The following is a 14,609-nucleotide window of genomic DNA, read 5'->3' as shown; positions in this document are numbered from 1 at the left end:
ATATTTACAACAAGGGGTGGTGAGGGACAGAGTCTCTGAATTAAGCAGAAAGCTCTCACCCAGTCAAGAGATCAGGGCTAGATCCAACACCGTTTTTTAGCTCACTGCACCATCCCAGTTTCAGAACCTGGCTGTATGCAAATTAGTCTGTTCCTGTCCCAGTGCATGATGGGAACAGGGCAAACCAAACTACAAAAGCCAATTCTTACACTGGGAAGGAAACAAGCTCCCGGGGACCGGTTTCTGGCATTACAGCCGTCTTCGGCCCGGTTTGCTTGAATCCTGATGGTGCAATGAGCAAGGGTCTCACATCTGAGAATACCCTTCCACGCTTAGGGTGGACAAAAATATTTACAACAAGGGGTGGTGAGGGACAGAGTCTCTGAATTAAGCAGAAAGCTCTCACCCAGTCAAGAGATCAGGGCTAGATCCAACACCGTTTTTTAGCTCACTGCACCATCCCAGTTTCAGAACCTGGCTGTATGCAAATTAATCTGTTCCTGTCCCAGTGCATGATGGGAACAGGGCAAACCAAACTACAAAAGCCAATTCTTACACTGGGAAGGAAACAAGCTCCCGGGGACCGGTTTCTGGCATTACAGCCGTCTTCGGCCCGGTTTGCTTGAATCCTGATGGTGCAATGAGCAAGGGTCTCACATCTGAGAATACCCTTCCACGCTTAGGGTGGACAAAAATATTTACAACAAGGGGTGGTGAGGGACAGAGTCTCTGAATTAAGCAGAAAGCTCTCACCCAGTCAAGAGATCAGGGCTAGATCCAACACCGTTTTTTAGCTCACTGCACCATCCCAGTTTCAGAACCTGGCTGTATGCAAATTAATCTGTTCCTGTCCCAGTGCATGATGGGAACAGGGCAAACCAAACTACAAAAGCCAATTCTTACACTGGGAAGGAAACAAGCTCCCGGGGACCGGTTTCTGGCATTACAGCCGTCTTCGGCCCGGTTTGCTTAAATCCTGATGGTGCAATGAGCAAGGGTCTCACATCTGAGAATACCCTTCCACGCTTAGGGTGGACAAAAATATTTACAACAAGGGGTGGTGAGGGACAGAGTCTCTGAATTAAGCAGAAAGCTCTCACCCAGTCAAGAGATCAGGGCTAGATCCAACACCGTTTTTTAGCTCACTGCACCATCCCAGTTTCAGAACCTGGCTGTATGCAAATTAGTCTGTTCCTGTCCCAGTGCATGATGGGAACAGGGCAAACCAAACTACAAAAGCCAATTCTTACACTGGGAAGGAAACAAGCTCCCGGGGACCGGTTTCTGGCATTACAGCCGTCTTCGGCCCGGTTTGCTTGAATCCTGATGGTGCAATGAGCAAGGGTCTCACATCTGAGAATACCCTTCCACGCTTAGGGTGGACAAAAATATTTACAACAAGGGGTGGTGAGGGACAGAGTCTCTGAATTAAGCAGAAAGCTCTCACCCAGTCAAGAGATCAGGGCTAGATCCAACACCGTTTTTAGCTCACTGCACCATCCCAGTTTCAGAACCTGGCTGTATGCAAATTAGTCTGTTCCTGTCCCAGTGCATGATGGGAACAGGGCAAACCAAACTACAAAAGCCAATTCTTACACTGGGAAGGAAACAAGCTCCCGGGGACCGGTTTCTGGCATTACAGCCGTCTTCGGCCCGGTTTGCTTGAATCCTGATGGTGCAATGAGCAAGGGTCTCACATCTGAGAATAGCCTTCCACGCTTAGGGTGGACAAAAATATTTACAACAAGGGGTGGTGAGGGACAGAGTCTCTGAATTAAGCAGAAAGCTCTCACCCAGTCAAGAGATCAGGGCTAGATCCAACACCGTTTTTTAGCTCACTGCACCATCCCAGTTTCAGAACCTGGCTGTATGCAAATTAGTCTGTTCCTGTCCCAGTGCATGATGGGAACAGGGCAAACCAAACTACAAAAGCCAGGATTAGATGTTCTATTGATAGAGTTTTACAGTCGATACTTAGAATTCCTAGCTCCACAGTTACAGGCGGTGTATAATGAAGCAAAATCGAGAGGGAGGTTACCTCAGTCCATGCGTGAAGCTCTAATGATCCCGCTGTTGAAGCCTGGAAGGCAGAGCAGTAAGCTATCATCATATCGTCCGTTATCCATGTTGACGACGGACTATAAAATCCTGAGCAAAATTTTGGCCAACAGGCTGTTGAGCCATATGACGGAGCAGATACACAGGGACCAATCAGGATTCATCCCCATGCGGAACACTACCAACAACATCCGTAGGCTGACAAGACTACTAGGTGACCAACTTTTGGAAGCGTCTGTGCCCCTGGTGTTCTCTATTGATATTGAGAAAGCGTTTGACAGTCTGGAGTGGGAGTATCTTTATAGGGTGATGCAACGCTTCGGGCTGGGTGATAATTATATCGGTTGGACCAAAGTGTTGTACACGGCGGACACGGCGCGAGTCCGGGTAGGCTCTATTATCTTGAGTCAGTATCAAGTGGGCCGTGGGACCAGACAGGGGTGTTCACTATCCCCCCGGTTGTTTGCATTGGCGATGGAACCTTTTGCGGCGGAGGCACGGGCGGGACGATTCTACAGGGGTCTAGTTTATAGAGGTAGACCACAAGTCATCTCGTTGTACGCGGACGACCTTCTGTTGTTCCTAGCGAATGCAGAAGAGGAATTGGAGGGAGCAAAGCGGCTCCTCGAAATTTTTGGGAGATTGTCGGGCCTGAAGGTTAACTGGGCCAAATCCTGTTTATTTCCGCTGCGAAGAGGGGAGGCGCAACCGGCCAACCTCTGGACACTCAAGTGGGAGCCCACCTGTTTACAGTATTTGGGAGTATATACATACCACTCGGCAGCAGATATACTGGACGGCAATGTGGTCCGTTGTATTAATGAATTGAAGGGAAGCATGGCCTTTTGGGCCACTCTTCCGCTATCGGTGACGGGCCGTATCTCCCTGTTAAAGATGATAGTGCTTCCGAGATTGCTCTACTACTTCCGCACACTACCGGTGTGGATACCGAGCTCTATCTTCCGACGGCTAAGATCACTGGTGATAGCATTTCTGTGAGGTGCAGGCAGACGCAGGATAGCGCTTGACACCTTACTACGGCCCAAGGATGAAGGGGGCATGGCAGTGCCTGACTTTGAGTGCTACTACCTGGCGGCTCAGTTACAGACCCTCACGCAAGAGGTAGCGAGGGTTTACCGGGGTACGGAACCGGACAGAGACGAGGGCACCCCGAGATATGTGCTTGCGTACATTACCCTCCATCAAAGGCTTATCGTCAGGGACTTGTCAATGGAAGAGCAGACATTTAGACTTTGCTGGAATCGAGCGCGCCGGAGAGCGGGGATTCGACGAATGTACGCACCAGAGATCCCACTGGGGATGGTGACGGCACTCCCTCACGGCGGGGACTGATCGAGACTGCAGGGCTGGGAAGATGCAGGTTTACAGATGCTGGGTGACCTGTATGAGGACGGCGTATTACTCCCGTTCCAGACCCTGCAAGAACGATTTGATTTGCCTAGAGGGGACTACTTGATGCATGCTGCAGTGACCGGAGCCATGAAGGGGCACTGGGGTGAGGGGTTGCAGGAACCCACCACTTCTATGGCCTGCCAGTACACAATGATGGCAGCCGGTACTTATAAGGCAGTGACCTGCCTATATTCCCGGATGTTGCGGGAGACCCTGCAGCCACTTATTGCCTTGAAAGTTAAATGGGAACTGGATCTCCAGATGGAGATTCCCGATACCACCTGGGCACAATTACTACGACGAGCGAGAAAGAGCACGAGAAACGCCAGATTCCAATTGATACACTTCTACATCCTCCATAGGGCGTACCTCACCCCAGGGAAACTAAGGAAATACTTTGGAGATGAACAAGTGGCCTGCCCTAGATGTAATACTGTAGAAGCAGATTTAAGACAAATGCTGTGGGATTGCCCCCAACTGAGGGACTACTGGCAGGAGATCGGGGAGGCACTGAATAACGCTACGGATAGGGAATTGCACTATACTAAAGCGGTGGGACTACTTCACTGGTTCCCTCACACACCCAAGAATAAAACGACAAGTACATTTATAGACATGGGATTAATACTAGCAAAGCGAGAAATCACTAGGAACTGGTAATCCAGAAGAGGGCCCACATATCAGCGATGGTACAATGAATGTCTGAAATGGGCGGCGAGCGAAAGCACCCTGAGGTATCAACTGGCCAGATGCACTGCAAACGAAAAGGCATTGAAAGGGGCGACAGCATGGGAGTCACTTGTACAGGCGCTCCGCGATGGTGCAGGGGAGGAGGAGGGACATACTGACTCCGATACGGAGGATCCCACTAGCACACCGGGGATACACTCTTAGCGAATGATACATTTCTCCTTGCAAACACCAGAACAAATGCTGTTTAGAAATCCAGGCATAGGCGCAGGCACGGGGGGGAAGGTGGGAGGGGAAGGGGAGTAGGGGAGTTGGGGACTCTAGGCGGGCTGGGAATTAAAGGGGAGGGGGGGCGAAAATGCAAAAGCAGACCGCTGAAATCCTGGTATACAGAATGCAAGACATTGGAGGCAACTGAGTAGAATAAATACAGAACTGACGCCGCCCTGTCTTCGGGATGTGGGCTTATTGGCTGTGTAAATGGTTTGGGCAAGAAAACTCTCCATTTAATTGATGCATTGCTGACATGTCTAACACTGTAACGTGTATATGAGATTTGGTTCTGCAATAAAAACAATGTTAAAAAAATAAAAACATTTTTAAAAAAAAATGGGAATAGGATGTGTTTTGTTGGGCAAAAACAGAGGAAGGTCAATACAAAGAGAGTAAAAAAGAGGTATCAGACAGCGCCCCATAGCAGAGCTATGGACCGAAATCATGAAGAGCTGGTACACTAGGACACTAGATGAAGCAGATGGGACAAATACAGGGGGAAGTACTGATTAAGCCACATATCAAGCCACAGCAGATGCAGGACAGGGTGGGTAGTGATGAGATACAAGAAGAGTAGCCAGGTAGGCCTTCGAAAAGGGCCCCCCGACTCTAACACGGCCCTCTTGCAGACAGAATACACATGGAGATGGCAACATGGGACATCACACTGTTAGTTTATATCCCAGTTCTAGAGATAAATTGTTTATTTTTTAACTTAGCGAATAAAAGATACTTGTGAATTTATAAACAGAGCTAAAATCCCTGAGTAAAAAAGACAGCTACATGGATCAGAGGTCGTAAGACCCACAGGACAGTGGAATACATGGTGGGGACTGGAGGAAGGTGCATGAACATGAAAATAAAGAGATAAAGACAGAAAAAGTATGTTGTGCAAAATACAGATCGAAAACTAAATCCTATCATGAAAATGTACCCCAAACCCGAGAAAATTTTGTATGAATAATTGTATTTCTAATCATATGTATAACTGTAAAAACAGAAATGCTAATAAAAAATATATTTAACAAAAAAACAGGTTGGGAGGCAGCAGGTCAGAAATGGCACAGGATTTTGGGGAATTTTGCATGGAGCATGAAATAAGCATGTGTGCGCAATATTTGTCAGGGAAGGAGAACTTAGTGGTGGACTGGAATTCCCATTTCTTGAAGGATTACTGCAATTGAAAACTGATGCCAGGTGCATTTCAGGAGATTCAGAAAAGGATGGGTCCATTAGAGACAGATTTGTTTGCGTCGTGGTTAACAAATCAATTGGCAAAGTATGAAGGGTTATGCATTCCCACCATTCTCAATGATTCAGAGAGTTTTAATGCAGGTGAGGAGACAGAAATGCAGGCTAGTGGTGGTGACTCCATTTTGGGTAGCACAAGCTCAGTGATGGAACTGGCTGTGAGCGATCCTATGTTGATAAAGGTTGCAAAGGGCTTTTACAGGATGTTGACTGAATAGAGCATCCCTTGGTGTAATCAAGGGTGCTCAACATTCTAGTTTGAAGCATTTCACAAAATCTGATAAATTCGCAGTTATCAGGAAAAGCTTTGAAGTTATTATACGAGTCATGGGCACCCGGAGCAGGTCCATGGAAAGAGATTCAATCCTGTTGAGGTGAATAAGATTATGATTGCGAATTTCTTAGGAGAATTATATAAAAAAGATTTGGCATACAGGACAGTCAATTGTTATAGGTGACCGATTGCAGCTGGACATTCTCTGACTGGTTGTCCTTAGGTAGGGGACAATTAGTCTGTAGATTATGAAAGGAATTTGGTTCTGAAAACCACCAGGTGCAAGGTACAGTACTCTTTGGGATGTTAGAGCTAGATGTACGACCATTCACTTTAGTGAATCGCAAATTGCTCCAAAATGCGACTCGCAATATGCGACTCGCTAAAATGAATGTACAACAGTGTCTAAGACACTGTTTGCAATTCCCAATGGGGCCGCAAATTGCATGCCTCATCTATATTAATTAGGCCAGCGCCTTTTTTTAAATGCAGCCGTTTTCCTTAAAGGAAAATGTGATGCATTTAAAAAAGAAAAATGAAACTTTTCAGTTTAATTTTTAAAGGGCAGGCAATGGTCCCTGGGACCACAGCCTGCCCTTAAAAAATATTTTTGCTCACACTCACAAAGGGCAAGGGGTCCTGCGAGGAGTGGTTTACTACCTACTTGAAGTAGGTGGCAAACTATGAGTGTTTTTGACCCCAAATGCTGTCGCAAAACAATAGTATATGGCATTGAGACTCTCTATTAAGAAGGGATGCCCCTTTCTAATAGCGAGAGTTGCAAACGCTATTTTGCGAGTCATTGACTTGCAAAATAGCGTTTGTACAAGCCTGCACCCTGTTTTGCGGTCACATACAGGCCAATCTCCAGTTTACGACCGCAAAAAAGTCGTACATCTGGCCCTTAATATGATATTCATGTAGTTTAAGGAATGGCAAGGTAAAAAGTATCTGACCGCTAAATATTTTACATGGAAGTTAGTTACTTTATTGTGTATGGTTTCATTCAAGAGGGTTTCAAATATAAGTGCCCTGGAGATTACAGGTAGGTAGTTTTTATTAACCACAGGGTGTGCTATCTGAAGAAAGAAAGAAAACTAAAACTATGACAGGGAAACATTTAACCCTAGGTTTGATGATCCTCCAGAATTGTGTGTAATGAGATGCATTAAGAAGTATGAGGCAAGAATGAGCGAGTTCAGAGGTCAGGAGTGGATCAATTAATGATCTCTTATTTGAAGCCGCATGGAGCAGTATATACAGCAACAATACCAAGATTGGTACAGAACACAATGCATGAATTAGGTGTGAATCTGGATAAATTCAAGGTGTGTTCAAGTGCATTCATTCTGTGGAGCAATGGCATCAAAAGTGTTTAATGCAGGTGGAAATTTAAGTGAAGTTTTGAAGGCAGCAGATTAGTTGAATGATAGAGTCTTCAGGAATTTCTATTGCAGGCAATGTGAGTATGTTGCAGACTTTAAAGGACTTTAAACATGCATATTTCTGGCCTCCTGTTTAGACATAACATTTTTATTCTCAGAGGGTAACTCTATAGAGAATCGCGATTTTATTACAGACAAGAAGGCTACCATCATACCTCCCTCCCTTGGAGGTGGTTTAAGGTGGTTAAAGAAGATGACATAAGTTAAGAAATGGTGTTTTAAAGAATATTTAGAAATGTTTATGAAGGATTGTTTATATGATACTATGTAGGAACTTATTTTAAAATGCATTTTCTGGGAAATGGTAAAGTCTCAGGGGCATATGTAAGAAGCCGTTTGCAATTCGCAAACGCCGGAATTCTGCGAATTCCGCCGTTTGCGAATCGCAAACGGCGTTTTGGTATGTATGGGCCACATAGCAAAATAAGGAATCGCAAAAATTGCGATTTCTTATTTTGCTCAAGCATTTAAGGAATCGCAGTTTTGCGATTCCTTAAATGCTATGTAGGGGTGCCTTGCAAATTGCGATTTTGGCTTAAGGAATCGTAAAATACTGCTTACTCCAAGTAGATGGTATTTTGCAATTTCCTGTTAAAATGCATTTTTTTTTAACAATTCAAAGTGCCATGTGGCGCACAGACATGCCCTTAGGGCATGTATGTGCACCACATGTACTTACATGCACATTCCAGGGGTGCAACAGGTGTCCTTTGGACACCCTGGCACCCTTGGAATTGCGATTCTCAAATTGCGATTTTCTCATAGAAAATCGCAATTTGAGAATGTATCCCCATTCATTCCTTAATTGCGATTCACAATTTGCGAATCGCAATTAAGGAATTTTAGAGATTCGCAAAAAAATTGCGATTTATTACATACATTCCATTTTGCAATTCTCAAATAGCGATTGTAATTGTAATTGTAATTGTAATTGTAAGACATACTTTTATAGCGCGGGCTGTCACCCAGAGGGTATCCTGGCACTTTGACTCTACATACAATCACGCGAAAACGAAATCACACTGCCCTAGGGAAAAGGTGGGACTTCAGTCCTTTTTTAAAAAGTGATAATTCATCCAGACTCCTCAAGGAAAGTGGAAGAGAGTTCCAGAGCTTAGCAGCAGCAAAGCCAAAGGAGCGGCCGCCCATCCGTATCCTCTGGATTTGAGGAACCGCCGCCAGAAAAGCTGAGGAGGACCGTAAAGGTCTGGCTGCTGAATACCAAGAGAAGCGTTCTTGAAGCATGAGAGGTCCCTGTCCATGGAGTGCCCTGAAAACTATACAAGATGCATTGAAGCAGATGCGCTGATGGATGGGCAGCCAATGGAGGTCCCATCGTGCCAAGGTAGAAGAAGATGAGCGCATCCGGGAAAGAGCCAACTTTGCTGCCATGTTCTGTATCCGCTGTAGCTTTCTAATCTGAGAGCAAGGGGCGCCTAGGAGCAGTGCGTTGCAGTAATCGAGTCTGCTGAGTATAATACTACGCACTACTTCAGGTCTAGCCGATGCGGTAGCATAGGAAGGATCTTACGCAGTGTCCGTAGCAGCATCATGCAAGTCCCAATGGTCTTGTTAACAAAGACATCCAATTGAAGATGTTGGCCAAACATGACGCCCAAATTACGGGCAGCGTCCGCGGCTCCGACCGTGACCAAAGAGGAAAATGGCCAAAAGTCCATGGGCACAGGACGAGGGATTTTGTCTAATGAACAATGCAGTACCTCTGTCTTGGATCCATTGAACTGGAGAGAATTCTGTCATAACCAGTCCGCCGTGGCTGACAAACAGTGATGAAAGGTCTCCTTAGAGACGGCATCTTTACCTTCAAAGGAGAAGATAAGCTGCGTGTCATCGGCGTAGTTTATTACAGCAATGCCAAAGGATTTTATTAGCCTGATCAGAAGACAGAGGTAAAGGTTGAACAGGATGGGGCTAATTGCTGATCCCTGTGGCACGCCTTGCCCCACCTTCCTAATGCCAGATCTAAAAAGGGGCAGAGCCACCACCTGATGCCTGTTAAGAAGGTAAGAGACAAGCCAGTCCTGGGCCAGACCAACAACCCCGTTCTCTTCTAATATGCCGATTAGAGTAGAGTGGTTGATCGTATCGAACGCGGCTGACATGTCGAGCAGCACTAAAAATGCTGCTCGACCAGTGTCGACACACGAGCGAAGAAAGTCCAGGACAGCCACCAGTGCCGATTCCGTGCCATGAGCTGGTCGGAAACCGAACTGAGCTACATCTAAACAGGCATTAGTATCTATAAAACTAGATAGTGATTTGGTAACAAATTTTTCCAGGATTTTAATTGGAAAAGGCAAAAGCGAAATAGGCCTATAATTCGCAGGACATAGAGGATCCAGTGTAGCCTTCTTCAGCAATGGGGAGACCACCGCCAGTTTCCAACTGTCAGGAACTGTAGCAGAGCTAAGAGACTGGAAGCAGATAGAATACAGAGGCGGAAAGAGCACCTCTTGGAACAGTTTCCAGAATTTATGAGGCAACGGATCCAACGGGGAACCCGAGGAGACACAGTTGGCCATGATACAAAAGTCCTCGTAGGAAGGGAGGGTAAAATTGGACAGCGTTGGGTGTACACCTGCTTCCCTAGTTGTTGCAGAAGGCAGCTCAGAGACAGACTGAGTACTGGGAGTGCTAGAAGCAGCAAGGCCGTTCAGAATGGTGGTGATCTTGTCCTCAAAAGTAGAGGCTAATGAATCACACAGTGTCTGAGAGGCCGGAATGCTGTTAGTTGCACAGGCAGGATTAGAAAGATTTTTAACGATTTTAAAGAGATATTGTGACTTATTAGCAGCCTGTGCCAGCATATCCTCCAAGTATTTGGCTTTAGCTCGTTTAATCTGTGTTTTATAATCCAAGAGCAGTTGTTTAAAGAAAGTCTTATCAGCCTCAGAATAATGCTTCCTCCAAGTTCTTTCAGCCTGTCTACAACGTAGTTTCAGCTGAAAGAGATCATTAGAGTACCAGGGGGTGGCATGCTTTGGTCTATCCCTCACTTTCCTCAGAGGGACCACTTTATCTAGATATTCTGAAATCTGTTGGCAGAGGCTCAAATAGCTTTCCTCCACCCCTTTCTCCAATGAGAAGCCACCAGGTAGCAAGGCAGGCAGTGTAGAGCATTTCAAAAATCTAGACCACTGTCTACCGAGTTTGGTGTTACCTAAGCAATTATCCAGCGAAAAATCATCAGGAAGTTGTACAGCAAAATGGATAAGAGCATGGTCAGTCCAACATTGAGTGATTACATCCCTGACCTTGACCCAAGTGTCTTCGGGAAAGACCAGCTCGAGGATATGACCCTTCGAATGAGTTTGAGTAAGCACCAACTGCTGGAGGTGGATGTTACTACAGGCCTGGCATAACTCTCTGTAGGCTGTGTCCGACGGGCCATTTAGCCAAAGGTTAAAGTCTCCTAGGACCAGGAGCCTGGCATGGGTATTAGAGAGGTCAAAGATAAGATCCACCAGGTCATGTGGAACTGTCGAGGCACTGCCAGGTGGTCTATAACAGAGCAGGCCGGAGAACAGAACTCCCCTGTGGTTTTTAAGTGAGAAGCCCATCAATTCAATACCCTGAACAACATTGACCTCAAACTCTGAAAATGCAAGTGCTTCCCTAAAAATAAATCCCACCCCTCCTCCTCTGCCTCCTACTCAGGGATTATGTCTGATCTTGTAGCCATGGGGGCAAGCCAGCCCAAACTCTACCCCGCTGTCAGCTCTTGTCCAGGTCTCCGTGAGAAATAACACATCCAAATCCAGAGATTCGCTTAGGAGCGATATTTCCAGGTGGTGTTTACACAGAGACCTGATATTGAGCAGGCCGCAGGAAAGCTCCACCGGACGACTGATAGTTGTTAAAGACTGGCTGCCCAGACTGGGGCGCTGGACTGCCTGCATAAGTAGACATACCGAACGGGAGCAGTTTTAACAGTCTGGCTGGCGCTGGTCGCGGCCTGTGCGCGGACGGGCGCAGACGGGCTTGCCTCTGGCGCGCGTCCGCTGCGCACTTGGGTTTCCTGCATTAAGTACGACGTTGAGCGCGGGAGTCCTACGAGGCAGCCTCTGGACCCGCGACCAAGATGGCGCCTGCAAATCGGCACCTTCCCGGTTCCATCACCCAATATGGCGGCCAAATCGTCGCGATTGAAGTAAGCCCTAGAACGGCCTGAATCCCGCAAAATGCGGGGTGAAAAACCTTTTACAGTACGGGTAAGAGCTAAAGAGGAATAATACTCAGCAGAGGTGGCAGCAGTAAAAAAGCAACAGCGCTGTATAGCAGGCGGCGCAAGTGTACAAAGGTGCTTTTAAAAATAGTAAAATAGTTGTCAGCTTAAGCAAACTAATTGCAGAGTAAGCGTGCGCGCTGCAGGTACGTAAAGTCTACCTGTGCTTGGAAGATGTCCTGCTCTTAAACCCTTCTACGAGCACGGGAGTCCTACGAGGCAGCCTCTGGACCCGCGACCTAGATGGCGCCTGCAAATCGGCACCTTCCTGGTTCCCACACCCAAGATGGCGGCCAAATCGCCGCAACGCGATTGAAGTAAGCCCTAGAACGGCCTGAATCCCGCAAAATGCGGGGTGAAAAACCTCTTACAGTGTGGGTAAGAGCTAAAGAGGAATAATACTCAGCAGAGGTGGCATTCTCAAATAGCGATTTCCTTAAAAATCGCTATTTGAGAATCGCAAAATGTAAATTACATACATATGCCCCTCAGTGAATTAAGTTTGGGAAAAGAGTTGGAAGAAGATGGTACAAGATGTTATCAGAGGAGGAAGAGAAGCAAAAGATTGCAATGTTGTGGACTTATGTACTCAGTGGATGTTCTATTGTTTTATGACTTCATTTTGTTCTATTTCAAGCTTTTTACTGCTGCTCAGAAAGGGTAAATAGAAAGGTTATGCATAATGCTAGCCTCGTTGTTTTAATAAAATCACGATTCTCTATATAGTTAACTCTGAGAATCGACATTGTCACTAGCAAATGAATAAATAAGTAATGAGACGCCATTAATCAGTTTCTGTTTAATAGTTCCTTCTAATCTATCATAAATTATTCTAGGTTAAACTTCAGACAATTGTGTTAACAGGCTTGTGGGCAACTGACTTTCAGAAAACCTGACATTTTCAACTGACCACAAAATCCACATTTATATGTATTTTTTTAAAAGGAGATCACATGATGTTTTAATCTCAAAGACTAATTACATTTCTTTGTTGTGTTCTTTTTTTTCAGCAGTTTTTGAAATCCGTCTATGGAAAAAGCTTGTTAAGATTTACGGTCTCACTCTCATCATTCAAGTCACCATATCGATGGTACTGGTCAGTACGTGTAAGTATTCATGGCTTGACTTATATATTCCCAGCCTACAATGGGGTGCAGCATTTGCTGCTATCTTGTTATCCTTTCAAATCAAATCAAATCAAATCAGGTGTTTGTTAAGTGCAACTACTCACCCGTAAGGGTCTCAAGGCGCTGGGGGGTCAAGGGGGGTGGGGGTCCAGTCCATCAAGGAGGTGGTCTGTCATTTTGAGGTTTCTTGAGAAGATGGGGAGCGATGTTATCTGTCTGAGGTGGAGCGGAAGGTCGTTCCAGGCTCTGGCCGCGCCGAAGGAGAAGGAGGCCTCCCGATCTGGTCTTTCTGGTGCGTGGGACCATGGCGTAGGAGAGCTGAGCTGATTGTAGGGTCCTTTGGGGTGCGTAGAATTTGAGTCGGCTGTTCAGGTATGCTGGTCCGGTGTCGTGGAGGGCCTTGTGAGCATGGGTTAGCATCTTGAAGGGGACTCTAGCTTTGATGGGGAGCCAGTGGAGTGTGCGCAGGTGCTGGGAGATGTGGCAGTGTCTTGGCAGATTAAAACCTGTCTTGCATCAGTGTTTTGGGTATTCTGTAGCTTGCGGGTGAGGTTTTGTTTATTCCGGCATAGACTGCATTGCCGTAGTCGAGCCTGCTGGTGACCAGGGCTCGAGTGACGGTCTTTTTGTGTTCGAGGGGGATCCATTTGAAGGTCTTACGTAGTAGGCGGAGGGTGTGGAAGCAGGAGAACGAGAACTGGTGGTCCATTTTGAGCTCTGAGTCCAGGATGATTATCAGGTTGCATGTGTGGTCACTGGGGGTGGGTGGGCTTCCGAGGGCAGGGGGCCACCAGGTGTCGTTCCAGGCATCTGGGTTTGGGCCCACGATGAGTACTTCTGTCTTGTTGGTGTTTAGTTGTAGGCAGCTGTTGTTCATCCATTTGGCGACGGCTTCCATGCCTTCTCAAAAGTTGTGTCTGGCGGTGTTGAGTTCGTTGGATAGGGAGAGGTACGGATGTTGTCTGTTGCGGCGAGGAAGGCGGTTTCCGTACTGTGTTTTTTTCTGAAGCCGGATTGGGAGGAGTTGAGGATGTTGTGCTCTTCGATGAATGTGGCGAGTTGGCTGTTGATGGATTTCTCGATGACTTTTGCTGGGAACGGGAGCAGGGAGATGGGTCTGTAGTTTTTGAGGTCGGTGGGGTCCGCCGAGGGTTTTTTCAGGAGTGGGTTGATCTCAGCATGTTTCCAGTTGTCAGGGAACGAGGCGGTTGCCAGGGAGCGGTTGATGGTGTGGCAGAGCATGGGTGTGATGGTGTCAGCGGCTCTGTTGAAAATGTGGTGGGGGCATGAGTCCGTGGGGGCCCGGAGTGTATTGACTTCATCGTCTTCAGTGTGTCTTCAGTGGTGAGAGCTGTCCAGTTGTCGATCTCTGGCTTCCGGGTGTCGGAGGTAGTTGGTGAGGGTTCAGTGTGTTGGTTGTCTTCGTCAAAGTTGTCGTAGATGCTCTTGATTTTGTAGTGGAAAAAGGTGCTGAGTTTGTCGCAGAGGACTTTTGAGGGAGGGATGTCGGTGGACTCGCTGGTGGGTTGGGCGAACTCCTTGACGATGTTGAAGAGTTCTTTGCTGTTGTGTGCATGAGTGGATATTCTGTCTTCAATCGCTTTTTTCCTCGGTTTTCTGATGAGTTGGTGGTGGGCATTGGTGGCGCCTCTAAAGTTGTTGTGGACTTGGTGTTCCTCCAGGCCTTTTCGAGGCGGTGGCAAGTGCGTCTGGACTCTCGAAGTTCGGTGGTGAACCATCTAGCTTTCTTGGTGTGGGTTTTGTTGTTTTTCTTGAGAGGGGCTATGGTGTTCGTGCTGTTGGACATCCATTTGTGCAGGGTTCGGGCTGCT

At 46.8% G+C, this 14,609-nt stretch overlaps 1 protein-coding gene across 1 annotated transcript in view; it reads left to right on the top strand.

The window, feature by feature from the left end:
• Positions 1-14,609, top strand: part of LOC147701413 (HLA class I histocompatibility antigen, B alpha chain-like) — a 414,542-nt gene that overhangs the window by 135,983 nt on the left and 263,950 nt on the right. Inside the window, exon 2 of the mRNA XM_086928648.1 lies at positions 12,661-12,756. Coding sequence (XP_086784774.1) covers positions 12,661-12,756 — 96 coding nt within the window. The remainder of the gene's footprint in view (positions 1-12,660; positions 12,757-14,609) is intronic.

Source organism: Lissotriton vulgaris, chromosome 7 (genome assembly GCF_964263255.1).
Source record: "Lissotriton vulgaris chromosome 7, aLisVul1.2, whole genome shotgun sequence".
NCBI classification, from domain to species: Eukaryota; Metazoa; Chordata; class Amphibia; order Caudata; family Salamandridae; genus Lissotriton; species Lissotriton vulgaris.
This window is presented reverse-complemented; position numbering and strand designations above follow the sequence as displayed.